This window comes from Enhydra lutris, unplaced genomic scaffold (assembly GCF_002288905.1).
Source record: "Enhydra lutris kenyoni isolate GAN:26980312 unplaced genomic scaffold, ASM228890v2 scaffoldscaffold17, whole genome shotgun sequence".
Lineage (NCBI taxonomy): Eukaryota > Metazoa > Chordata > Mammalia > Carnivora > Mustelidae > Enhydra > Enhydra lutris.
In genome coordinates this window covers 5,720,792-5,746,832 of record NW_019154101.1, presented here as the reverse complement: position 1 = coordinate 5,746,832, position 26,041 = coordinate 5,720,792, and the positions used below count along the sequence as shown (strand labels likewise).

General features: G+C 50.9%; 2 protein-coding genes across 5 annotated transcripts; both read left to right on the top strand.

Moving 5' to 3' along the window:
* Window positions 1-8,013: 8,013 nt before the first annotated feature.
* LOC111147728 (pre T-cell antigen receptor alpha) lies at window positions 8,014-15,687 on the top strand. The gene is made up of 8 exons (XM_022503950.1): window positions 8,014-8,071; window positions 9,505-9,534; window positions 10,834-10,866; window positions 11,482-11,802; window positions 12,705-12,749; window positions 13,379-13,600; window positions 14,126-14,177; window positions 15,534-15,687. Exons 1-8 carry the CDS (start codon window positions 8,014-8,016, stop codon window positions 15,685-15,687), a joined length of 915 nt encoding a protein of 304 aa, XP_022359658.1.
* Window positions 15,688-15,934: 247 nt separating this feature from the next.
* Window positions 15,935-26,041, top strand: LOC111147598 (canopy FGF signaling regulator 3). Of its 4 annotated transcripts, none has more exons than XM_022503726.1 (7): window positions 15,935-16,174; window positions 20,500-20,623; window positions 21,144-21,201; window positions 21,279-21,401; window positions 23,673-23,795; window positions 24,057-24,174; window positions 24,529-26,041. In XM_022503726.1, exons 1-7 carry the CDS (start codon window positions 16,012-16,014, stop codon window positions 24,741-24,743), a joined length of 924 nt encoding a protein of 307 aa, XP_022359434.1. In that variant the 5' UTR covers window positions 15,935-16,011; the 3' UTR covers window positions 24,744-26,041. The 4 variants fall into 4 exon arrangements, with proteins under 4 accessions (XP_022359434.1, XP_022359433.1, XP_022359435.1 ...); XM_022503725.1 differs by having other exon boundaries at window positions 21,144-21,214; window positions 21,271-21,401; XM_022503727.1 differs by lacking the exon at window positions 21,144-21,201 and having other exon boundaries at window positions 21,305-21,401.

Here is a 26,041-nt window from a genome sequence, read left to right as displayed (position 1 = left end):
ATTCCGGCAATGGAATGGACTCAGGGAGCTTGGTGATCCCAGTACCCAAGGGAGAAACACTTCTACCATACAGTAATCATAGTACTGATGACTTGGAAGCTGAGATGGCCCCTGGCCATTCTGATCCAATACGCAGAGAAAGGCACCTCTGGAATGTCTTGGTTGACTAGACCAAATTACTAGAGAAAAGTAGGCTGCTCCTGCATCTGAGATGGGGCTCAGTTTGGAGCCCAGGGGATTCACCAAGGTATCTCTTCTTAGTCCTCCAACAGGAGTCCAGCTTAACAGGACACTTAAGCAACCCAACAAAGTCAAGACTATCTAAGGACTCAGACCCCATAGGAAGCAACCCACCAGGGAAAGAATCTGGTGCTGGCAAAGGATAAGGAGAATGTGTCATGGAAGTGAAAGCAGGCAAGTGTGAGTTGAACTTAGGCTGCATAACCCCCAGGTGTCCCCTGCAAACTTAGATAAAGAACCCTTGTGGTAGGTAACATTTTAGTTTTCAGTGGGAGCATGGTCAAATTGACATCCCCCCTCACTGATATTGTAGTACATGGGACACCGCGCGTCCTCTGTGCTAGGGGCATGGATTTCTTTCATCTGGACAAAAGATAAGAGGTGCTTCCCTGGGGCAGCTGGGTGGCTCAGTGGGTTAAGCCTCTGCCTTTGGCTCAGATCATGATCTCAGGGTCCTGGGATCGAGCCCCACATGGGACTCTCTGCTTAGTGGGGAGCCTGCTTCCCGCTCTCTCTCTGCCTGCCTCTCTGCCTACTTGTGATCTCTCTCTGTCAAATAAATACATAAGATCTTAAAAAGAAAAAAAAGAGGTGCTTCCCTGAGGCCCTTCAGAACTGCCCCCACCACACCCCTCCCACACACCAGGCATGTGCTCTGAGAAGACGAACTGCACCAAAGGACTCCTACACCCTCCACTTGGATTCATCCAAGGGGGGCAACAGCTGGGGGTCAGAAGATGGGAGGATGCCCAAGTCAGGGAATTTATTCTCCCACTTCCCTAGCTGCTGGATCCACACCAACTATGTCCATCAACTGAAGGTCCCATCTACTGCCAGGCACCCTCTCCACACAGCTCTCTCTGGCTCTGGGTTCCGTAACTACTCCCCCTCCTGCCCTCTTCAGACCTCTGGTGCCAGTACCCTGCCGTTATTAGCTGGGGAGTGCTGTTACAGCTCCAGTGATTCCCCCAACCCCTACCCACACCTTTATAAATAGTCCTTTTATTTTTTTTAAGATTTTATTTATTTATTTGAGAGAGAGAACATGAGTTGGGGGGAGGGCAGAGAGAGAGGGAGAAGCAGTCTCCACACCAAGTGGTGTGCGTGATGCTGGGCTCGAAGGCAGATGCGTAACTGACTGAGCCACCCAGGTGTCCTTATAATATGTATTTTAGTTAGGATTGGCTTTGGCAGTGAGCATCAGAAAACCCCAAATAACAACAGTTTATATAAGATAAAACACTCTAAATTCTTTCTCATAATAAATTAAACTTGGTGTTAAGCAAGCCAAAGCTGGTGGCGGCTCCATGAACATTAGATTATACTATATATGCATCTTTCAATCCTCTTTATTTTTTTTTAATTTTTTTTTAAAGATTTTGTTTATTTATTTGTCAGAGAGAGAGAGAGAGAGCGAGCACAGGCAGACAGAGTGGCAGGCAGAGGCAGAGGGAGAAGCAGGCTCCCCGCCGAGCAAGGAGCCCGATGCGGGACTCGATCCCAGGACGCCGGGATCATGACCCGAGCCGAAGGCAGCTGCTTAACCAACTGAGCCACCCAGGCGTCCCTCAATCCTCTTTAAACGAGCATCATAATTGAAACATTTTCCCGTGTCATCATAAACCCTTCAGAAAGAATCAAGACTTGGCTCAAGTGTTAGCTTCTAAATCACTTTTCCTAATGCTCACACCAACTCCAGAAGGATGATCTCCCTCTCCAAGAACCCCACTCTCTACTGCTATACACACACACACACACACACACACACACACAGACACACACACACACACACTTCAGTCATGGTGTCTGCTATGCTCCAAGTCCCTGATCTGTTTGTGAGCTTGTCTTCCTTGACTGCTGGGAGCATCTCTTTTTGTCTTATTATCTCCAGCCCCAATTCCTGGAATAAAACAGACACCAATAAATGACAAGGATATTTTAAGACCTGCATAATATTTGATCATATAGAAGCACCTTAGTTTACTTAGCTACTTCCTTGGGTGTTTTTGTTTTTGTTTTGCTTTAGATTTGTATTTACTTATTTGATATAGGGGAAAGAGAGAAAGCATGGGCCCGGGGAGGGGCAGAGAGAGAGAGAGAGAGAGAGCATGCGCACATGGGCTGGGCAAGGGGAAGAGAGAGGGGGAAGCAGACTCCAGGCTGAGTGTGGGAGCCCAGATGTGGGGCTCAATCCCAGGACCCTGGGATCATGACCCGAGTGGACATGACACTTAACCGAATGAGCCACCCAGGCACCCCTAGCTACTTCCTTGTTACTGAACATTCAGGTGATTTTTATTCTGTACTATAACTATCATAGTGGGATTTTTTTTCTGATCAGTGAAAATAGGTGCTCCTGTCAGGGTTAACTGGAAGAGACTTCTCCTTGCTACTTCAGCACCCACACACATACTGGTTGCAATCTTCTGACTGGATGGGTCAGATTCACAATCAGTAATCGCTTGGTCATATTGGTGGTCTTTTTCCAATAAGCACTGCTACTTTTCCTTAACTTTCCTTTCTTTAAAAAAAATGATTTGAGGGATGCCTGGGTGGCTCAGTTGGTTAAGCAGCTGCCTTCGGCTCAGGTCATGATCCCAGCGTCCTGGGATCGAGTCCCACATCGGGCTCCTTGCTCTGTGGGGAGCCTGCTTCTCCCTCTGCCTCTGCCTACCACTCTGTCTGCCTGTGCTCATGCTCTCTCGCTCTCTCTCTAACAAATAAATAAATAAAATCTTTTAAAAAAATTTAAAAAATGATTTTATTTATTCATTTGTCAGAGAGAGAGAGAGAGCACAAGCAGGGGGAGAGGCAGGCGGAGGGAGAAGCAGTCTCCCCACTGGGCAGGGAGCCAGATGCGGGACTCAATCCCAGGACTCCGGAATCAAGACCTGCGGAGCCACCCAGGCATCGCCTTAATTTTCCTTTTCAGGTCTCATGTGGTTCATCTCAGTCTAAAAGGGCCCCTGATTTTCTATTTGACAAAAAAGGGGGAGACAGGGCTAATCCGTTGTGCATCAGGCGCTCGGATGGGTACTCCGATTGGACAATCTCCTAAAAAGAACTCTGGAGAGAGACCTGTAAACACGTCCATCTCGGCAGTTAGCTCCCAGCTCCCGCGCTGTGCTGCGTAACAATCTCCGCCATGTGACAATCTCCGCCATGTGACTTCGTTTTTCTGTCTCAGTTTCCCCAGCTGTGACCACGGATTCCAACACCTGGTAGGGTGGTTGTGAGGATCAAACGAGAGGTCTGCTAACAGGACCTGGCTCTTAGCAGCGGATCAGCAAACCGCAGGTTTAATCCGGAGTGAGGAACTCAGAGAAGGATTTCAGCTTTGAGATTCAAGGCCGGATTGTTGGGGCAACCTCACCGCCCTGAGCAAGGGCATCTTTCGGGTCAGCAAGACTGTGGCCTCTGAGGGGAGAGTCTTGGGGCTCCTGGAAGGAGCAGACCTATGAGAGATCGGGCAAGGAAGGCTTGCAAGCCGGCCTGTGGCGGGGAGCAGGGGAAAGCGGTTAAGTGGGAGGGTAGCTGTGCGGTCAGAGGCGGCTGCTGGCCCCGGGGTCTAATGCCTCCCCATCCCTGGGAAGCTCTTAAAACCCTAAAGGGGCAAGAGGATTCCTTCCCCATCTGTAATGTGGTAACGGATCCCGGGCCAGCACCTCCCCGGGCTGGAGGGCGCGAGAGTCGTTAGGGACACCTGCCTCCCCCGCCCCCTCCCGGCGGGAGCCCGCGCGGACCCAGCGCACCTGGGCGCGGGCAGCGCCTGGGAACACGCGGCGCCGCAGGCCTCCAGGCCGCGCAGAGGGAAGGGGGCGGGAGCGCGGGGAGCCGGGCCAGCGCGGCCCGGGCTCCCTCCTCACGTCCGAGCATGCAGTCCCCACGCTATTAAAGCAACCGTCCCGCCGGAAGAGGCTGGCACAGAATAAAGAAGTCGGGGAGCCAGGAAAAATTAACCGGCCAACATAAAAGATAGTAACGTAGAGAATGTTTCACAAATAATAGGGACAGGAAGGCGTATTCAATTAATAATCCTGAGATCATCGATTAGCTCTTTGGGGAGGGGGAATGAAATTTAGATGCATATCTTCTATCCTACACCAAAATTAATCGCTGATAGAGTTAAATGGTGGTGGGGGTGTGGGGATTAAACTTCACACGCACAAAAAGACTTGGTAGAATGTATCTCTAGAGGGGGAAGGACTTTTCTAGACTTAAAAGGGATGTGATAATTCCCATTAGGAAAGATGGATGCATTCGTTCATACAAGGAAAAAAAAAAAAAAGTCAGTAAGAAAAAAAGCGAAATTAGTAGTAACCAGTGGGGGCGCCTGGTTGGTTCAGTGGGTTGAAGCCTCTGCCTTCAGCTCAGGTCATGATCCCAGGGTCTTGGGATCGAGCCCCTCATCGGGCTCTCTGGTCAGTGGGGAGCCTGTTTCCCTTCCCCTCTCTCTGCCTGCCTGTCTGCCTACTTGTGATCTCTGTCAAATAAATTAAAAAAAATAATAAGAAGAAAATAAAAGTAACCAGTGAGTTAGGAATGGCTTCGGCAAGTGCAGTGCACAAGGATTGGTATGGTCGCTATGTGAAAGCCCTTACAGAATTAGTAAAACACCAGGACTGCAAGAGGGCAATAAGCAATACAATGAAGGAAACAAGGAAATGAGAAAAGAATGCTGTAATTAGAGAACTGATAACATTTTCTAACTGATTAAATTAGGATTTGGGTGTTTTTTTTTTTTTTTAAGGAATTCCAAATGCTGGTGGGGACTCCGTGGCCTTCCATACACTGAAGTAGAATATAAATTGGTATAACAGATGTGTATCAGGGAGCCTTAGATGCTCAGCGTCAGTCATCACTAGGGAAATGCAGAATGAAGTCGCACTGAGATAACGCTTCACACTTACTGGGATGGCCACTATGAAAAAAAAAATCACAAGTGTTGGCAAGTTTGTAGAGAAATTAGAACTCTTGTACACTGTTGTCGGAATATAACTGGAAAACAGTATGACAGTTCCCTCCCAAAACTGAAAACAAAGTTACCATGTGATCTAATTCCACTTCGGGGTATACATACAAAAAGAATTGAAAGCAGCGTCTTGAAGAGATATCTGTACACCCATGTTCACAATAGCGTTATTGACAATAGCTAAAATATGGAAGCAACTATTGAACGATGTCCATCGAGAGATAATGGATAAGAAGCCAAGTGTGGTATAGTATGTGGGGAACAAAGGCAAAAGAGAAATTATTAAATTTCCTTACTACCTACAGCCCATTGAGAAGTCCTTGAAACAGGCAGAGTGACTGACGTTCCTCCAGGGACTCAACTGCCTCTGGTGTTGACTTCCCTAAAGGCAAAGGCAATCCTAGCCCCACCACCCACCCCCAGGATCCTGTAAGTCTACTTTAACATATAAAAATTCCTTTAGAAATTTCCTTTATCTCTAAATCCTCCAAGATACCTGTTGGCAATCATCCCCAAGCATATATGGCCCACCGATATACATCTGAAGGGTCTCGTGACTAAGGTTTTATTAGATGGTACTAAATTACCTTTTCCCAACAGCCGCCAGCCCCCTCAAGGTCCTGGAAACCTTGCTTCCAAATTCCTTAGAGACTTACATTATCCCTAACCCCCTACCAAGTTGGGAGTATATAATGGGCCACATCTCATGACCCCGGTGCAGCTCTTTCTGCCCACAAGTCCTGTCCCCGTGCTTTAATATAAATCACCTTTTGGGGTGCCTGGGTGACTCAGTGAGATAAACCTCTTTATGTTTTTAAAATTTTACCAAAACGGGGCACCTGACTGGTTCAGTGGGTTAAGCCACTGCCTTTGGCTCGGGTCATGGTCTCAGGGTCCTGGAATCCAGCCCCACATCAGGCTTTCTGCTCAGCAGGGAGCCTGCTTCCCCCTGCCCTCCGTCTGCCTCTCCGCCTACTTGTGATCTCTCTCTCTCTCTGTCAAATAATAAATAATATCTTAAAAAAAAACTATCTATAAAAAAATCACCTTTTGGGGCGCCTGGGTGGCTCAGTGGGTTAAAGCCTCTGCCTTCAGCTCAGGTCATGATCTCAGGGTCCTGGGATCGAGCCCCACATCGGGCTCTCTGCTCAGCAGGAAGCCTGCTTCCTCCTCTCTCTCTCTCTCTCTGCCTCTCTGTCTACTTGTGATTTCTGTCTGTCAAATAAATAAATAAAATCTTTAAAAAAAAAATCACCTTTTGCACCAAAGACATCTTCAAGAATTCTTTCTTGGCCATCACGTTTGAACTCTAATGTCTTTTCCTACATCAGTATATACATACAGTGGAATATTATTTGGCCCTTAAAAAGGAAGGATATTCTGACACTTGCCACAACACGGTTGATGACATCATGTTGTGTGAAACAAGCCAGGCACAAAAAAACAAATTCTCTATGATTCCACTTTACTGAGGTAGTCAAATTCACAGAGACAGAAAACAGAGTGGTGGTTGCCATGGGATTGAGGGGAGATAGAATGGAGAGTTAATGTCTAATGGGGACAGAGTTTCAGTTTTGCAAGATGAAAATAATTCTAGAGATGGAGTGTGGTGATGTTCTCACAACACTGTGAATGTACTTACTACCACTAAACTGTATACTTAAAAACGGTGAGAATGATAAAGTTTATGTTATGTGTACTTTACCACAACTTAAAAAAACTTTTTTAAAATTTCATTTATTTATACGACAGAGAGAGGGCGAGAGCGAGAGCATAAGCAAGGGGAGCCACAGACAGAGGGAGAAGGAGGGAGCCTGATGTGGGACTCAATCCCAGGACCCCGGGATCAGGTCATGAGCTGAAGGCAGAGGCTTAAGAGCTGAGCCACCCAGGTGCCCCTATTTTTAATATTTCTTCATGATACTAGGAGGCTTCCCAAGAGTTTATTTTTAAAAAGGGGTTCAAGGGAAGGGGCACGGAATATATGGGAGATCTCCAAAACTTCCCGTAAATTTCGATGTGAACCTGAAACTGCTCTGAGAAATAAATTCTGTTTTTCTTTTTTTTTTTTAATATTTATTTATTTATTTATTTATTTGACAGACAGAGATCACAAGGAGGCAGAGAGGCAGGCAGAGAGAGAGGAGGAAGCAGGCTCCCTGCTGAGCAGAGAGCCCAATGCGGGGCTTGATCCCAGGACCCTGGGATCATGACCTGAGCCGAAGGCAGAAGCTTTAACCCACTGAGCCACCCAGGTGCCCCTAAATTCTGTTTTTAAATGGGTGGGTATGGGTGGGCGTGGGTATGAGGTGTTGTAATAACATGGAAATGAGTGTGTTGGGCTTTGGGGCTATAGTAAGGCCAGTCTGCCCCCTGCCATCTGTGTGGCCTCGAGCAGGTCACTCCATGTCTCTGAGCCCCAGTTGCCTCATGTGCGACGGAGCTCACAGCAGCTGGGTGGGTGGAGTGACGAGCTGAATGGAAGGCTCAGGGTGCTGCCCAGTGCTCAGGATCCCGTAGGTGGCTGAGCCAGTGACTGGGAAAGGGCTTTGCAGACCGTGCTGTGCTCTTCAACCAGGAGGGAGTAGGGTGTGGGAGGGGCACCCTGAGTTGCTGGGCCCCTGAGAGAGGACCAGGTTTGAGGGCCAGGGTGGAGGCAGGAGGGGCTCCTCACCGGGAAACGGCTCTGGCTCGTGGTGGAGCAGCTGGGCCTGCTGCCTGGGAGACAGTCTTGCGGGCTTCTCCTCCCACAGCCCACACCTCAAGTCTGCAGCTGGGTCCTGCCTCCTCTCAGGAGGGCCATGGCCGGGACCTGGCTGCTGCTTCTCCTGGCCCTCGGATGTCCAGCCCTGCCCACAGGTGAGCCCCCTCCCTGCCTCCCCCTCTGTGCCCCATTAGTTGGCCCAAGCCCTCCCCCTCCCAGCTCTGGTACTCCCTGGGTAGGCGAGGGTCTCATCATAAGCCCACCATTTCCTTCCCCATCATCTTCTGCCTTCCAGCTGCCTCACCCTGGGGCCCCGAGTCCGCTCCCTGGACTCTGCTGTGTTGGAGTCCCTGGTTGGGCAGTCGCCTCTTGGAGGTGTAGAGACATGACAGCAAGCTGGATAGACATCCAGAGAGGATGGAGATGGGGTAGCCTGGGCTGAGACAGGGCAACGTTGTAAGGTCGTCTCCTGTCCTTCCTGTCCCGGGCTCCTGCCCTCAGATTGCCCTATTCCCATAGGCCTCAAAATGTCTCATGTTCACTCCCTGCTCCCCCTTCTCAGTAGGCTCTCAGGGGAGGTCGCAAGTCCCCAGTGACTTCTCAAGGGTATTACCCTCAGTCCTTCAAAATGGAGGATGGGGTCAAAGGACTTGTGTTTAGAGACGAGAATTCCAACTTCATCTAGAAGCATGCCCGTGTTTGCATGTATGTGGTGGGGGAAGGTCATCTTTGATCTAAAGCTGGCCCCCAGTATTTTCACAAACTCTCCCTTGCTAGGGAGATAAACCACATCCACGTGGAGCAGGAAGAGCCCATGGCAAGAGGTCCGAGCTTTGAGAAGGGGGCAGCTAGGGTGAGGAGAAGCAATCCCGGGCAGCTTCGTGGAGGAGGCACATGCTAAACTCAACCTGGGGAGAGTGTCTGTATAAGTGAAGAGGCTCAGGAACTCGAGGGTCCTGGAGCTCACTCTTACCTTTCTCTATCCCTTTTGTTTGCCATGTCTTATTATATCAGCATTGATAATAATACTAATACTTCTCTGCCAAGGTGTTTGACATTCATGATCTTTTTTCTTCACAACAATTTTACTGGGCTGGTGTTATTAACCTCATTATTTTTTTTTAAAGATTTTGTTTATTTATTTGACAGAGAGAGAGATCACAAGTAGGTAGAGAGGCAGGCAGAGAGAGAGGAAGAAGCAGGCTCCCCGCTGAGCAGAGAGCCTGATGCGGGGCTTGATCCCAGGACCCTGAGACCATGACCTGAGCCGAAGGCAGAGGCTTAACCCACTGAGCCACCCAGGTGCCCCTTAACCTCATTATATTGATGCAGCAATTGAGATTCAGTAAATTAAGCAGACAAGTCGGGAGTCCAACCAACTCTGCCTGAGGCCATGTCCCAGTCTTGATGCACTGTGTCATGTAGCAAAATCTTAGTCATCCTTCCAAGTGGGGTGGTCTACGGGAGTGGGAGTCAGAGACCTGAGTTCAAATCCTGGATAGGCTGCTTACCGTCCACAAACTTCTAGATCTGTTCTTTGACCTTCAAGAAACCTTTCCTGAGCACCCTTCTCTGACCTCCCCACAAGATCCTCCGGTGTCCATTCCTGCATCCTGGGGTATTTCTTTTTTCTTTTATTCTTTTCTTTTCTTTTTTTTTTTTTAAAGATTTTATTTATTTATTTGAGAGAGAGAAACAGCTAGCAAGAGAGAGCACAAACAGAGAAGAGAGGGAGAAGTATACTCCTTGCCGAGCAGGGAGCCCCATGTGGGGCTAGGATCATGACCCAAGTCAAAGGCAGACACCTAACAACTGAGCCACCCAGGCACCCCGCCCTTAAAAAAAAAATTTTTTTTTAAATATAAAATAATAAAGACATACACTTGAAATGGGTGAATTGTAGGGTGCCTGGGTGGTTCAATTGGTTGGGCATCTGCCATTGGCTCAGGTCATGATCCCAGAGTCCTGGGATAGAGGCCCACATCAAGCTCCCTGCTCAGTGGAGAGCCTGTGACTCTCTCCCTCTGCCTGTCCCCTCCAACTTGTGCTCTTTCTCTCACTCTCACTCTCTATCTCAAATACATAAAATCTTCAAAAAAAAAAAAAAAAAAAAAAAGAAAGAAAGAAAGAAAGAAATGGGTGAATTGTATAGTACATAAAGTATATCTGAACAAAGTTCTTTAAAAAATACTTTAGGGGAAAAAAAATACTTTAGGGGGCTGGGGCACCTGGGTGGCTCAGTGATTAAGCCTCTGCCTTCCGCTCAGGTCATGATCTCAGGGTCCTGGGGTCCAGCCCCGTATCGGGCTCTCTGCTCAGCGGGGAACCTGCTTCCCCCTCTCTCTCTGCCTGCCTCTCTGCCTACTTGCGATCTCTCTCACTCTGTCAAATAAATAAATAAAATCTTCAAAAAAAAAATACTTTAGGGGGGCGCCTGGGTGGCTCAGTGGGTTAAAGCCTCTGCCTTCGGCTCAGGTCATGATCCCGGGGTCCTGGGATCAAGCCCCGCATCGGGCTCTGTGCTCAGCAGGGAGCCTGCTTCCTCTTCTCTCTGCCTGCCTCTCTGCCTCCTTGTGATCTCTGTCTGTCAAATAAATAAATAAAATCTTTAAAAAAAAAAAATACTTTGGGGCGCCTGGCTGGCTCAGTCAGTACAGCATGGGACTCTTGGTCTCTGGGTTGTGAGTTGGAGCCCCACGCTGAGTGTAGAGATTACATAAAAATAAAATCTTAAAACAACAACAGACCTACAGAAAAGAACTGACAATGATTAAATAAACACCTATGCATATCCCACTCAGATTAACAAATGGTTTACATTTTGCCATATTTGAATCAGATAAAAGAAACAAAAAGTTACATTCAAAACCCTCTTTAATCTCATTCCAGATCTTGTTTCCTTCCCTTCCCCCCCCAGTGGTAACCACCCTCCTGAGGCTGGCACGACCAGGTATTGTAAGAATTTGTTGCTGCATCTGCTATCTTTCCCCTGGGACTGCATTCCTTGAGGGCAGGGCCAATGTCTTCATCAGTGTTACATCCCCAGTTCCTGGCGCAGATAGGTTGAGATAGGATAGATGGGTGAGGGATGGATGGATGCCTGGAAGCATGGACAGACACATGGATGGAAGGTAGAAAGAGTAGATGTGGGGCGCCTGGGTGGCTCAGTGGGTTAAGCCTCTTGCCTTCGGCTCAGGTCATGATCCCAGGGTCCTGGGATGGAGCCCTGCATCGGGCTCTCTGCTCAGCAGGGAGCCTACTCTCCCCTTCCCCTCTGCCTGCCTCTCTGCCTACTTGTGATCTCTCTCTGTGTCAAATAAATAAATAAAATCTCAAAAAAAAAAAAAAGAAAGAAAGAAAGAAAGAAATAGTAGATGTAGGAAAGATGGTTGCTGGGGAAAGGATGAATGAACAAACAGATGGGCAAATGCAAGGAGAGAGGGACGGATGAGTGGATGGAAGGAGAGATGGATGATGGAAGCAAACCCAGATGGAAGGATGGAAGCCCATTATGGGAGGCTGGCAGGGACAGACCGGCCCCCTACAGGTGCATGCTCTCTTGCAGGTGTGGGGGGCACACCGTTCCCCTCTCTGGCCCCGCCAATCACGCTGCTGGTGGACGGGAAGCAGCAGACACTGGTGGTCTGCCTGGTCCTCGATGTTGCACCCCCAGGCTTTGGGGGCCCCATTTGGTTCTCCGCTGGCAATGGCAGCTCCCTGGACGCTTTCACCTACGGCCCTTCCCCAGAGGCTGACGGCACCTGGACTAGCTTGGCCCAGCTCTCTCTGCCCTCCGAGGAGCTGGCAGCCTGGGAAAACTTGGTCTGCCACACAGGGCCCGAGGCTGGCGACCGCAGCCAGAGCACACGGCCCCTACAGCTGTCAGGTGGGGACGGAGTCCGGGCCCCTGTGGATGCTCCCTGCCCCTCCCACACACTCTGGAAACAGGATATACTGGAAGACAGGGCAGGATCCCATGGGAGCATGGTGGGTGTCCCTGTGCCAACCCTCCGAATGAGGCAATGCCTGGGCTCAGAGCAGTGTGGCCTCAGGGCCCTGAGGCCTGGGTTTGCAACTCCTTCAAATATCCAGCCCCCAAATATCTCCTTCAAATCCAGGTTCTGAGGCATGAGCTCCAAGAGTTAATTACACCGCCTCCCTCCTATTACCTTGGGTTGATATCTAGATTTATGTAGCTAAGGTTAATATCTATATCACCCTATCTATGACACCCGACCTAGCAGAACCAAATGACAATCAAATAACACAATGCTATCATCTACTTATTGACTACACTGTCCCAGGCACTGTTGGAAACACCTCATATTCATGAAGAAAATCATATTATTTTCCCAATTTTACAGGCCAGAGATGTTTAAGGGATGTGTGCAAAGCCAGCTGTTATTATTACTAGATGACTGGCTTCCTGTTCTTGGATTATGGTAGTTCTGGCATCTTCCAAATGGGAATGTTTGTTGAATAAATGCCCTGCCTTTCAAAGGAGGCTGCTAAAAATCCAAGTCCTCGTCTAAAAGTGCTGAGAGACCTCAGCTTCCCTGAGGAGGGGGTGGGGGAGGGGACACAGAATAGAGGACACTGGGGACAGAGAAAGATCTGAGCCCCTGAGGGACCTTGTAGCAAACGGGCTCAGCTTTCCTGGTGCTTGTTCATTTGTCCATTTATGCAACTTGCCATGCGTGGCTGCCCCCTGCCAGGCCTGGGGCACAGAGCTTGGGTGGACAGCAAAGCCCATCCCAAAAGACTCATTCTCTTCCTCTTGGCTGCCAGGAGAGGCTTCCTCAGCCAGGACCTGCCTCTGGGAGCATCTCAGGGGTGAGTACTGGGGACCAGGATCTTCAGCCTGTTTGGGTCTGGCATGATGGTCCCACTGGTGTTGGGTCGGGCGGGGTAGGGGGGGGGCTTGGTGGGTGGTTCCTGAAGAGGCTGCTGGGTTGGGGCACTGACAAGCCTGGGCTTCAGTCTATCTACAGGTAGATGGGGGTGGATCCTATGACCCCAGACTAATTCCTGGCCACCAGTTGAAAAGCGTAGGCGACAGCTAACAGAGGGCTCTGTGAAGCTCTCCCCGGGCAGCCCAGATAGATGGTGTCAGCGTCAGAGCCCTGGGAGACCAGACCACCACCAGACTGAGTCCAGTTCTACTTCCGCACATAGAGAATAGGGGTCCGGTTACTCTCTGCGTCAGATGCTAATCCCTGCTTGGCCTGCATCCCCCTGGTTTTGGGAGAATAAAATAAAATGAAGGCTAGGAAGGAATGTGTTACTATTTCCAATTAGAGCTGAGGCTAGACACCAGGGAGGACTTTCCCAGGCTTTGGGGAACTGCGGGGAGGAGGAATGGCAGGGGCGGGGGGACAAGGCCCCTGCTCCCCGGAGAACTTTCTCGGATGGGTGGGACTGAAGCGGGCCTCTGGCCCTAACCGCTCATCTCCGTCCCGCAGGGACGCGGGGCCAGGCCCTGCGGCTGGGGGCGCTGCGGCTGCTGCTCTTCAAGCTGCTGCTGTTGGACGTGCTCCTGACCTGCAGCCGCCTCCGCGCCCCGCCTTCCGCCCTGGGGGACCCCGGGCTCCCCGCGCCCCCCACCTGCCCGCAGGCGCCCGGCGATCTCCCGCAGCCTCCGCCCGCGGGCGGGCCCTCAGCCCCCGCCGCCTGGATTGGCTGCTGTGCTGGAGGGGCCTCCGGCCCAGGGCTCACCGTGCCCGCCCCGCTGGCCCCGCAGCCCCGCCGTTCTGGCCAGGAGCCCCCCCAGAGCTCAGGCTGGAAGGAGGGGACGCTCTCTACCCATCGAGCTTGGGCCCGGTGCTCATGAGCCTCCCCGAAATTCCTTCCTTAAGGCTTGCAGTATTTGTATGTGACCTGCCTTCTCCTGCAGATGGAAGTTTCTGGGGCAGGAAACTGTCTCCTGTCCCAGACTGAGGCCTTCTCAGGGAGGAGGGTGGTGTGCCACAGGTATTGAGATATTTGAGGGGCAGAGAACTGAGAACAATTAAAGGAGAAAGTAAATGACACAAACGAAACATCTGAATTCATGTCTGCCCTGGGAGGAGGGAATCTGGCAAATTTTGAAAAGCCAGAAATCTGGGAAGTTTCCCTTGAGGAAGAGGGCTTCCTGAGGGTGAGACTCTAGAACTGCAGAGTGATGTCAGGGTTTGGGGAGGACGCTGTCCTACCTCTGTCTCCTCCCACAGCCAGGCATGAGAAGAGACCTCCACTCTGTCTCCTCAACCTGGCCCAGCTTCTGTGAGAGGTCAGGGCGAGGAGCCCAGGAAGCCAGGAAGGTGGGGTGCTGGGCCCCACATGAAGTTTTGTACAGACTTGACAGAAAAGAACAGGGCCAGGACCCCAGGGTAGCAGGATCATGTACAATGCCAAGAGCATGGATGTTAATTCCAAACTTACACCTTATTAATCAATTAAGGGTCATTATTCATTTAACAAATATTCATTGAGCATCAGGCCTGAGTCAGGCACTAAAGAAATTTTGTTTTGTTTTGTTTCTTTGTTTCTTTTTTTTTTTAAGATTTTATTTATTTATTTGAGAGAGAGAGCAAGTAAGAGAGAGCATGAGAGGGGAGAAGGTCAGAGGGAGAAGCAGACTCCTCGAGGAGCTGGGAGCCCAATGCAGGACTCCATCCCAGGACTCCGGGATCATGACCTGACCCAAAGGCAGTTGCTTAACCAACTGAGCCACCCAGGTGCCCTGTTTCTTTCTTCCTTTTTTAAAAGATTTTATTTATTTGACAGAGAGATAGAGAGACAGCAAGAGAGGGAACACAAGCAGGGCAAGTGGGAGAGGGACAAGCAGGCTCTCCACTGAGCAGGGAGCCTGATGGAGGGCTCGATCCCAGGATTCTCGGATCATGACCCGAGCCGAAGGCAGATGCTTAAAGACTGAGCCACACAAACGCCCTTGTTTTGTTTCCTGAAAAGGGCTCTTGCGCTGAGAATATATAAGGCCCCCACAGTAGAGTGTGTGGCCTGTTTCTCCAGCACTGGCAGGAGATCCAGGCTTTCCAGGGGTTTCTCTCTCCAGTAATAACCCCTAGGAATCTTGGGAGCTTTCACCTGAACCTAGGTGTCCCCTGGGCAGAACAGGACAGTTGGCTGGACCAGTGGTTCTACCTTAAGTCTTCTTTCCCCCAAGGTGGTGATAGCAAACTATGCTCTAACAGCTCAGGGGCAGTCTAAGCAGCCCCAAGGACCCAGAAAGTCCTCCTCTTGATGATACAGCAGATGGGGCCCCACGGAGCATCTCCTCATGTCAGGCACCCTGTTATTGCTGGGGAGATTCAATCGTATTGGAAGGGAAATACAATCGTTCATTAGCCAAATCTTTGCTTTGCGGAGGAAGGGAGAAAGGAAGGAGGGAAGAAAAGAAACTGAGGCTCAGAAAGGAGGCGACTTGTTCTAGCTCTCAGGAGACCAATCTGGGATTACTTGGCACTAAGACAGTTTGAAGACTGGGGACTGTGCGTAGCCAAGGTCTCACCCGCAGCGCCTACTAGTGATTAGCAATTACAACAATAACAACAACGATAATAATAACAAAATTTAAAAACAGGTGCTTAATAAGTATTTGCTGCATTACGACCCCAGGAGTGAAGTGACGTGCAAGGAGGCGGAGAAGGCCGAGAAGACTGCCTTCCGCACCTCTACCAGAATTCAAGAGTCGGACCTCCCATTCAAGGGCCAGACCGCTGCTTCCCGCCTCCGCGTCCTGTCCTCCAGGCCCTCCCAGAACATCCGTTAGTGGGTGGGGAAAGATGCTGCCATAGGTCACTGAGGACACCATGAGCTCTTTCATTGGTCGAGACTGAAAAAAGATCGCTCTCCCATTCGCTGTAGGGCAAGCCCCGGAAAGCCCATTGGCTACGTAGTCCGCGGGCCTCCCTGGGCTCTGGGGGCGGGCCGAGGTGGCCGGAGGCAGCAGCGGGTGGGGGCGGGGGGGGGCTCCCTGTTGCCCTGGTTACGCCGAGGCAAGTGTGCAGTCCCGGAAGCGGCTGCGGGAAGCTGCCCAGCGCGCGCCTCGGGAGGAAGCGCAGCCGGGTCCGCTGGGGTCGGGTCCGGCTGGACCATGGAGCCGTTACCTGAGCTCGCGCCCCGGCCCGGGCCCCGCTGTCTTCTGCTTCTCTCCCTGCTACTGTTGCTGCTGCTGCTACTGCCCGCCCCGGAGCTGGGCCCCGGCTCGGCGCACGCCGAGGAGACCGACTGGGTTCGGCTTCCCAGCAAATGCGAAGGTGAGGGGGCGGGGCCCGCGGGGAGAATCCCGCCAGAGAGGCGGGGCGTGCGGAGTCGGGTGGGGGGATGGAAGGGCCTTGGCTCCCTGAGCAGGAGGATCCTTTTCATTCACTGAAGCTACTGTGTGCCTGGCACTGTGCTGGACGCTGGGGACGCGGGGGCGGGGCAAGAGATCAGGTCTCGGGTCACCTGGAGCTCTCAAGCCGGTGCAGAAGAAGCAGTTACGATCCAGGCATCTAATCTAGCCTGGGGCGGGGGTGGGGGAGGCTGTGTGGAGAGGGAAGTCAGGAATTCGTACCGGAGGACCAAACAGTAATTAGGAGTTAGCTGGGCGAAGAGACATGAAAAGAGGGAGTCTCTCAGGAAACCGCAGATGCAGAGGCCTACAGGCTAAGAAGCAAAGGACAAGTTTGAGGAACTGAAAAGGTCCGTATGACTGTCCTTAGGAAAGGCCCTCACCACAAGCTATCTGTGTAATTGATAGACTCCACCACTAGCGTTAAGCTCCTCGAGGACAGGGACCTTGTCTCAGATATTTATTCACACAGTGCCTGGTGGGCATCCAGGGAATATTTTTGAAATAAAGACAAACACGTGGGGGCTGCGGGTGGCTGTGGAGGAAGGAGAAGGGTCTGAGGCCTATGGGTAGAAAAATAGGGCCACTTTGGGATAAGAGTAGATCTAGCCTGGGAGAATTTGGTGAGGGAGGAGGATTTTAGGAATCAGGAGAAAGTGTATCCTAAAGATACAGGGATGGAGGCATAGAACTTCAGAGAGAGAAAAAGACCACTAGCACCCAAACCAGTGATGCAGGACTATGAATGGGCTACCTTTGCTCCCCGCTCCCCGCACCCCCGCCGCCATCCCCGCACCTCCCCTACCGGCACACCATTTCTTTTTTCTACCCAAACCTTCACAGTCACTCCTTCCTTGCCATTTCCATAACCCCAGACCCCTCCGAAAGTTGGCTATAAATCCGTTTCATCCCAGTTCAGAGCGTACAGCAGGCCAGATGTTCCCTAAGCACTGGGAAGTGGGGATGGGGTGGATTGGGACACATAATCCTTTCATTTGAGAGATGAAAGATGAAATGAGCCGACTTCACGGGGAGGGCTTGCAGTGTGGGTTCTAGCCTGTACCTTGTCCATCTCTTCCATAAATAGGAAGGCAGAGAGTTGGGATGCTTTCCTTTCACTCTTGCTCTAGTCCTAACCTATATGGTATGGTTTGGGGGTTTCACTTCCTCTCTTTGTTTTCTATTCTCATAGCCCGAGAACCTCACATTTCTTTCCCTTAGGAGGCATTCACAGACTGAGAAGCACAGAGCTGGCAAACATCCTAGAGATCATTCTAGTCCAGCCTCATTTTGTAGGTAATAGATAAAGAATAATTTCTTTTATTTTTTTAAAGATTTTATTTATTTATTTGTCAGAGAGAGAGGGCACAAGCAGGTTGCAGGGGAGAGGGAGAGAGGCAGAGGTAGAAGCAGGCTCCCCGCTGAGCAGGGAGCTGACTGGGGACACGATCCCAGGATGCTGGGATCATGACCTGAGCTGAACACAGACGCTTAACTGACTGAGCCACCCAGACATTCCGATAAAGATTAATTTTAAAGGGATTTTCAGTTACAGGATGGCTTGGCAAACTCTTAGGCTCTTCTTAATAGTGTATTTGCTCTTATTTATCATTGTTGTACCTTTATTATTAAATGCTGACTGTGTCTGGTCCACAAAGCCTGCCTCCTGGCTCCAAAGCCTGAGTAAAATAGGCCTTGGCACAGAGGAAGGAGGACCTGCCTGGAAAAAGAGTAGGTGGGTATCCATGAGAGTCTGGGGTCTGTGCCATGAGTCTCCTCCAAGTTTAGTTCTGGGTGGGATCCCCAGAGGGAGTCTTGAAGAGGTAAGGTTTGGAAGAGTTGAGAAGCAGGGTTGTGGTTGATGGGCACAAGAGAGAAAGGAGGTTCCAGCTCCCCAGGGCCTGGAATCCTACACATTGAGGGCGTGGGAGAAGGGGGCAAAAGCCAGAAAGATGATGAGCTTACCCAGAGTGCAGAACAGAGAGGGGGAGGGGGACAGGTGTTCCTGGCTAGAGAGCCAGGGAGGTGAGCCACCTCAATTCGTCGCAGACTCTGAGGTCACGTGGAATTTTTCATGTGTTCCAAGTTCTCCAAGCCATCTATTAAATGTGTATGTTATAAAATTTTACCAAGCAAGCCTTCAGGGTTTGGTTTTGTTTTTGTTTTTTGGTTCCGGGGGTTTTTTTTGATAAATTGGTCTTCTACCAAATTCTGCTGTCAGCATTATAACAATACTAATGGCATTTAGCCTACAGATCATATTTGTTCGGAGGCATCAGAAGCTGCTCCACCACAAACACAGTCTCTTGGCAGTATTTAAGTATTTAACACAGAGTCCCAGACTAGAGGAATACAGAAGAAGTCCAATACGTGATACTCACTTTGTGTACCCTTATAGTTGGGGAGACACAAAGTGACCAAGGGCTCTTAGAACATGGATCCTGTAGAGACCCAGATGAAATCGGAATAGGTCGGGGGAGGGCCCAGAAGAGCTTTGCAGAAGGAAGAGGCTTTATTTATTTTTTTAGAAGATTTTATTTATTTATTTGAGAGAGAGAGCCATTGAGAGAATGAGTAGGTGGAGGGGCAGAGGGAGAACAAGTGCCCCAGGAGGAGGTTTTTATTTTATTTATTTATTTTAAAGATTTTATTTATTTATTTGAGAGAGTGAGAGAGCATGAGGAGGGAAAGGTCAGAGGGAGAAGCAGACTCCCTGCAGAGCAAGGAGCCCAATGCAGGACTTGATCCTGGGACTTCAGGATCATGACCTGAGCCAAAGGCAGTCGCTTAACCAACTGAGCCACCCAGGTGCCCCAGGAGGATGTTTTTTAAAGTGAGGTTGTGGGACACCTGGGTGGCTCAGTCAGTTGAGCATCTGCCTTTGGGTCAGGTCCTGATCTTAGGATCCTGGGATTGTCCCCTGTGTCAGCCTCCCCACTGAGCTAGGAGTCTGCTTCTCCTCTCTCCCGCCCCCCACCTTGTGCTCTGTTTCCTCTCTTTCTCTCAAATAAATAAATAAAAATCTTTTTTAAAAAAATAAAGCGAGGTTGTAGGGCACTGGGTGGCTCAGTTGGTTAAGCAGCCAACTCTTGGTTTCAGCTCAGGTCATGAGATTGAGCCCTGAGCTCCGAGTTTGAGCCCCACATCAGGCTCTGGGCTCAGTCTACTTGAGATTCTCTGCCCCTCCCTCCCTCCCTACCCCTGCTCATGCTTTTTCTCTCTGTCTCTCACTCTCTCTCAAATAAATAAAATCTTTAAAAAATAATAATAATAAAAGTGAGGCTGGGAGAATGGGTAGAAAAACCCATAGAAGGCATGAAGCGCTCTCCCAGGGCCTCAGGCAAATCTCACTTTCAGTGGCAACACTCCTTACGCACGGCGATAACTCCATTGGACTGTATGTAGCAGGGAGGAACCTGTTTTCAGCTGTGAATCCCCAGACAGTGCCTGGCACACAGGGGTTGCTTAGTAACCGAGGAAGAGTAAGAGGAAACGAGAGGATGAATGTAACAGAACTGGTGGGAGCAAGGCCTTTGGAGGGGATGGAGCAGATGACCTTGGTAGGCGCAGAGTGGTGGTGCCAGAACAGCATATGAAATCAAGTCATAAAACAGGCAGACCGCACATTTGGGGACAATGGGGGAAATTTGAATACAGACTGAGTATTAGGCGATATGGGAATTATTGTTCATTTTCCGAGGATTAGTATGTTTTTATGGTTGGTAGAAGAAAATCCCTGTTCTCCAGAGATGCGTGAGGACATTTTGAGGGGTGAAAGGTCATGTTGTCTGCGACTTACTTTCAGAATGGTTTAGCAAAAACAGTGTATATGCTGTTGAGCTATATTACTGTATTATCCTGTTATTTTATATCTTATACTGGAGAGAGATTGGGGCAGATCATGAACAAACTGTTGAAATGAGTGGAAGGTGTATAATTACTCGTACTCATTCAGCTTTTTTATATATTTGAAAATTTAAAATGATTACAGGGGTTGGGGGAGCAGGAAGCAACTGGGAAAAATGGAGTCAGTAGGATAAGGACCGGGACTGGACAGGGAGCAGCAAATCTTGGAGCCGAGTGTCACCCAGTGACCTCCACGTGGTGGTCTGGGGCTAACTCCTTCCCTGCCCTGAGTGTTGACCCCGTCTGGAGAGGCACCCATCGTGGCATATCTGGCTGGGAGCTGGCTCCTTCCTGTCAGACTCACATAGGCTCAGTGGGCTGTGCTGTGTCTCCCGCCCCCAGTGTGTAAATACGTCGCCGTGGAGCTGAAGTCCGCTTTTGAGGAAACAGGCAAGACCAAGGAGGTGATCGACACAGGCTATGGCATCCTGGATCGGAAGGCTTCCGGCGTCAAATACACCAAGTCGTAAGTGAAGGGGGCGTACCCACTGGCCTGGACTACTTTGTTCCTAGAGGTTTCGGTGGCATGGAATTCCCTCTCCCTCCCAGCCAGGCAAACCCACCAAAGGGAGGCAGTTCTCACCAACACCTGAGTTTGCCCGCTGGTTTTACCCCAACTAATTGTGGGATCTTCATAAATCCCTTCCTTCCACTGAGCCTCAGACTTGTCAAAGACTCTGTCAAAGCAAGATGGTTCAACCTTATCTCATCCCAGACTCTTGGATTTCATGGGCCAATGCAATTTAAAAAAAAAAAAATTGATAACATAGGATTACCCACTTTTAATTTTACCAGGAATAAATATTAAAAATAAGCCCCCAAAAAACCTTCATCAGCCATGATCATCCTTTCAAAATAAAATATTTTGACATCAAAATTTAATACATTTTGCCTTAGAAAAACATCTAAATATTGAATCATTTTGCTTTATAAAGGATGCCTTCCCATAGAGCTGTTACATTTTGTCTCTCTGGTCTGTGTTCCAGCATTTCAGAGCCCCCAGACCAGATGACCTATCTTCCTTCCAGCTCTGACTTCCCTTTGGTGAGATGCGCAGGTGTTGGGGTAGCAGGGCTGGAGGGACGGACCACTAACCTGCTGGGGCTGGGAGAGGAGTTCAGTCCCTCTTGTGCTCCTGTCTCTGCAGGGACTTACGCTTAATCGAAGTCACTGAGACCATCTGCAAGAGGCTCCTGGACTACAGCCTGCACAAGGAGAGGACCGGCAGCAACCGGTTTGCCAAGGTTGGATTTGTGCTTGTCCTTCCCCACGGGGCAAGGCCTTGCATGTATCTAAGTGGTCTGTTGGTGTGGCTGTGACTTGAAGATCCTGGTTAGGGAGCTTCCGTCCTTGGCCTTGTCCCGATAATCGACTGCTGTTTGCATTTCTCGCCTCCTGAGTGCCCTGACTTTCCAGTGGCAATAGGTACCTTTTTTTTTTTTTTTTTTTTAAGATTTTATTTATTTATTTGACAGAAACATAGCGAGAGAGGGAACACAAGCAGGGGGGACCAGGAGAGGGAGAAGCAGGCCTCCTGCCAGGCAGAGAGCCTGGGGCTTGATCTCAAGGTCCCGGGATCATGACCTGAGCCGAAGGCAGATGCCCAATGACTGAGCCACCCAGGTGCCAGTGAGCTGGGCCATCCAGGCCCTCCCTCACCCTCCCCATCCGAAATGCAACACCCCCCCCCCCCACCCGGGGAGGCCTGACCACTGACTCAGGGAGAGCTCAGAGTGCAGTGCTATGGGGTTTAGAGGAGATGTCAGAAGACACAGCAGGGTTGAGGGCGGCAGTGATCACCTTATCCCTTTAGGCCCACAGGGCACTCACCTGGACCTCTGTCAGGGTTCCTGTGTGACATTTAATGCACTTACTCGGTGCACAAATGCCTCTGTCCCTGAAGAATGAGCACAAGGCCCACAGTTCTTTGCTTCAACATTTTCAGTGCCAGGCCCGTATGGTAAGAGACTTGCCTCACATAGTTCTCCACCTAAGTACCCTTCTCGCAGAGTCTTTTAGTTAGAAATCCCTGGGGAACCTGGAGGGATAGTCTTAAGCAGCAGAAATCTTAGACTTTATCTTTAAGATTTAGGGGCACCTGGGTAGCTTAGCTGGTTAAGTGGCTGACTCCTTTTTTTAATTTTTAAATTTTTTTTTTTTTAAGATTTATTCATTTGAGAGAGAGAAAGCACAAGTGCATGTACGCACTGGAGGGAGGGAGAGGGAGAAAGTCTCAAGCAGACTCTGCTGAGTACAGAGCCTGATGCAGGGGTCCATGCCAAGCTCGATCTCACAACCCTAATATGATCCGAGCCAAGACCAAGAGGCGGACGCCCAACTGACTGTCACCCAAGCATCTGACTCTTGATCTCAGCTCAGGTCGATCTCAGGGTTGTGAGCTCAAGCCCTGCATTGGGCTCCATGCTGGGAGTGGAGCCTCTTTAAAAAATAAAAAAATAAAATAAAGGGGACCTGGGTGGCTCAGTCAGTTAAGTGTCTGCCTTAGGCCCAGGTCATGATCCCAGAGTCCTGGGATTGAGTCCACATCAGGCTTCTTGTTCAGCTGGGAGTGTGCTGCTCCCTCTGCCTCTGCCTGCCAGTCCCCTTGCTCATTCTGTCTCTCTGACAAGTAAATAAATGAAATATTTTAAGAATAAAATAAAATTTGTACGAATTTTGTACTCTGTTTAGTAATAAATCCGTGTTTTGCTTTAATATAAAAATGTTTAAAACTGTTGTCTACAGTAATAAAGTTAGAAACACTCTACTCATTCACTGTTGGCTAAATAAATTGATACGGCCATTCGGTGGACAAAACAAAGAATGAGGTTGGCTCTTTATGAGTTGAATTCATACTGTCTCCAAGGTCTGTTAGTCAGTAAAACAGGCAAAGGACAGAATAGTGTGGCTGGCACCTACTGCCACTTGTATAAGAGGTGGGGGCAAGAGAGGACGATACATCTGTATGTGGATTTGCTTGTATTTGCATGCATCGCCTCTGGAAAGAAAGAGGAAATGGACAGTGTACAGATGGAGTCTCTGGAGAGAAGACCGAGGTAGCTGGCAGAAATATTTTTGCAGAACCAGGCGTCCTCACTGCCTCACCTGCCTCACCCTTCCGACCCAGGAAAGACACAAGCCCCAGGAAGAAGCCAGAGTAGGCAGTGGGTCTAGACGTGAGGGAGTGTTCCTGGGCACAGTGAGAGGAAAGAGCCAGGACACACTTAATTCCTGGAAAAGGAGTATCCATTCAAAGGGCCCGAAGGCAAACAGCAGTCCTTTTTGGAAGGTTGAGGTGTGGGGAGCCATGGTGTGTGTGTGGGTGTGTGTGTGTGTAGGTGTGTAGGGGTTGTGGGGGGCAGGCCTGAAAGAGGGGAGAGGAAGGTGAAGTCAAGTATGAGAAGCCTTGGAGGGCCCTGACTCAGAGCTGGCTGGTCGGGCTTCCGGCCCTACCCGGAGAGGAGGGTAGGGGGTGGAGAACGCTCTAAGCCACTCAGACCCACTGCCTCTTCCAGGGCATGTCTGAGACCTTTGAGACACTGCACAACCTGGTCCACAAAGGGGTCAAGGTGGTGATGGATATCCCCTACGAGCTGTGGAATGAGACCTCTGCAGAGGTGGCTGACCTCAAGAAGCAGGTACGGGCCTCTCAGCCCTCAGAGGCTGCCCTGCCTCACAGGGGAGCGTGGGGACCAAGTCTGTGGCTGAGGAAGGCCACCAGGAGTTGAGGGCGTGGGGTGGGGGGCTTTGGTCAAGTCGTCTCATCTCTCCAGCTTCAGTTTTCTCAGGTGAATCACAGCCACCTGCCTGGCCTGCGGTGGGTTGTGAGACTCAGCTGAGCTCCCCCGGGAGAGAGTCAGTGCTGGGGCTTTGCCAATGCACCGTGTTGTGATTCGTAGTGCGACGTGCTGGTGGAAGAGTTTGAGGAGGTGATCGAGGACTGGTACAGGAACCACCAGGAGGAAGACCTGACTCAGTTCCTCTGCGCCAATCACGTGCTGAAGGGCAAGGACACCAGTGAGTGTGATGGCGGGAGAGGGCAGGGCGCTGTGCCCTCCATTTTACTGCTCGCTCCCCCTCAGGGGAGGTGGGTATGAGGACGGAAGAGAAATATGAAATAGAAGGCGTCCTCGCAGCTCTGCCCTTGGGGAGCTTGAGGGGACGGGGGGAATAAGAGGTACTGAAAGCAGGTGCAGAACCACAGGGAGGGGACGCAGATACCCCTCCAGGGCCTCAGTGAGGCAGGCAGCAGGGACTCGCCGCGGGGTGCCAGTTCTGCGTCCCCGCCCCCACCCTCATCCCCCCTGTCCGTCAGTGCTCTGCTCCCAGCAAACCAATCCGTCGCGTCGCGGGTGTCTTTCTTCACCCCAGGTTGCCTGGCAGAGCAGTGGTCCGGCAAGAAGGGGGACACAGCCGCCCTGGGAGGGAAGAAGTCTAAAAAGAAGAGCAGCAGGGTCAAGGCATCGGGCGGCGGCAGCAAACAGAGGAAGGAGCTAGGTGGCCTGGAGGAAGACCCCAGCCCTGATGAGGATGAGGGCATCCAGAAGGCATCCCCTCTCACACACAGCCCCCCGGATGAGCTTTGAGCCTAACCCAGTGCCCCCTGAACCGAGACCCCTGACCTGGAACCTGAGGAATCCGGGACCCCGTTCTGGCTGGCGGACAGCTGTCCTGTTCCAGGTTCTCCCTGCCAGGTGGCTTGCCACCAGGAAAGACACGGGGCCAGGGAAGAACTCGCCTCCTCCCTCCGCCAAGCGGCTCTCCTGACCCCAGCTTCGGGCAGGCCCTTCGATTTCCCGCCTGCGGGGGACTCCGGTGTGAACTCTGGAGGGGCAGGTGTGGGGCCCATGGGGAGGGCACCCCAGCCTTCACCTCCCCTTCCTCCTCCCTGACGGGGAAGCAAGACTACAGGCCACCCCACCCCTGCTCACCCCTCCTGTGGACACCTGGCACTCTGCCCGGCCCTCCCCAGGGCTCACAGAGTAAAAACCTTTTGGCCTTTTTTGTTCCAATTTTTGAGTCCCCTCCAGCTCCTCAGAGGGGCCTGGAGCCCTTGTTGCTCTTGCCCCTTACCTTCCAGCGTTGGGGGGCCGAGGACGAAGAGGCAGCTCCCATCCTCCCATCACTGAGGCTGGCCTGACTCTCTGGGGAACGGCAAGTGCAGGGAGGCCCGGGTTGTTTTGTGACGTGGCCCAGCACAAGGCTTTGGACTGCCCACTCAGCTGCCTTGGACTCTCTGAGCTCCCCAGGCCAGGAGAGGCCTCACTTGTGCCCTGGGCACCTGGCTGCCTTCCATCCTCTCCTCTCTCCTGGAAGGCCTTCCCATTTGTTGTGTAAACTGTTTACTGATGACCCCACCAGATCCCGCCCCCCCTTCCTATCTCCATCTGCTCTACTTGTTGATCTTGAACCTTGTTCCCTGATGACCACAACTTAGCACTCCGCTCTTTCTAATTGTTGTGCCCGGAGGGGAGGACACTCCAGTCCCCCAGTGCAGGTTCCAGCATGTTCTCTGGGAGCAGGGAGGAGCAGGAAGCCTGGCCTCAGGGAGAAGTTGCAGGAGGCCCAGGTACCTCCCCATTCTGCCCCGAGGGCAGGGATCAGGGTGCTCGATAACAGTGGTAATGACAACTGTACACGGCTCCCTGGGCTTTAATGTGAACCCATACAACTCCTGTGGGGTGGGTGCCATTAGCCTCATTTGGTAGAAGGCAAAACTGAGGCTTAAGTGAAGTGACACGCCCGAAGTCCTGCTGTTAAGTGTACCCGGGGCACTCAGGATTCAGCCTCTGAGTCCGTTGTGTTTCCAATACCCCATGGCTGCCACCTGGTACTGGCAGTGTGACCCACATTAAACTGGTTTGGCTTCTTAGCCACAACTCCA

Excerpts from the sequence above, each read along its gene's own strand:
- LOC111147728 (XM_022503950.1), top strand. The coding sequence starts at position 8,014 with ATGGCCGGGACCTGGCTGCTGCTTCTCCTGGCCCTCGGATGTCCAGCC. Across the intron at positions 9,535-10,833 it reads GTCCATTCCTGCATCCTGGG|TGGTAACCACCCTCCTGAGG; the intron begins GTATTTCTTTTT and ends TTCCCCCCCCAG. Across the intron at positions 13,601-14,125 it reads CGCCGCCTGGATTGGCTGCT|CCAGGCATGAGAAGAGACCT; the intron begins GTGCTGGAGGGG and ends CTCCTCCCACAG.
- LOC111147598 (XM_022503725.1), top strand. The coding sequence starts at position 16,012 with ATGGAGCCGTTACCTGAGCTCGCGCCCCGGCCCGGGCCCCGCTGTCTT. Across the intron at positions 16,175-20,499 it reads GCTTCCCAGCAAATGCGAAG|TGTGTAAATACGTCGCCGTG; the intron begins GTGAGGGGGCGG and ends TCCCGCCCCCAG. Across the intron at positions 21,402-23,672 it reads GCAGCAACCGGTTTGCCAAG|GGCATGTCTGAGACCTTTGA; the intron begins GTTGGATTTGTG and ends TGCCTCTTCCAG.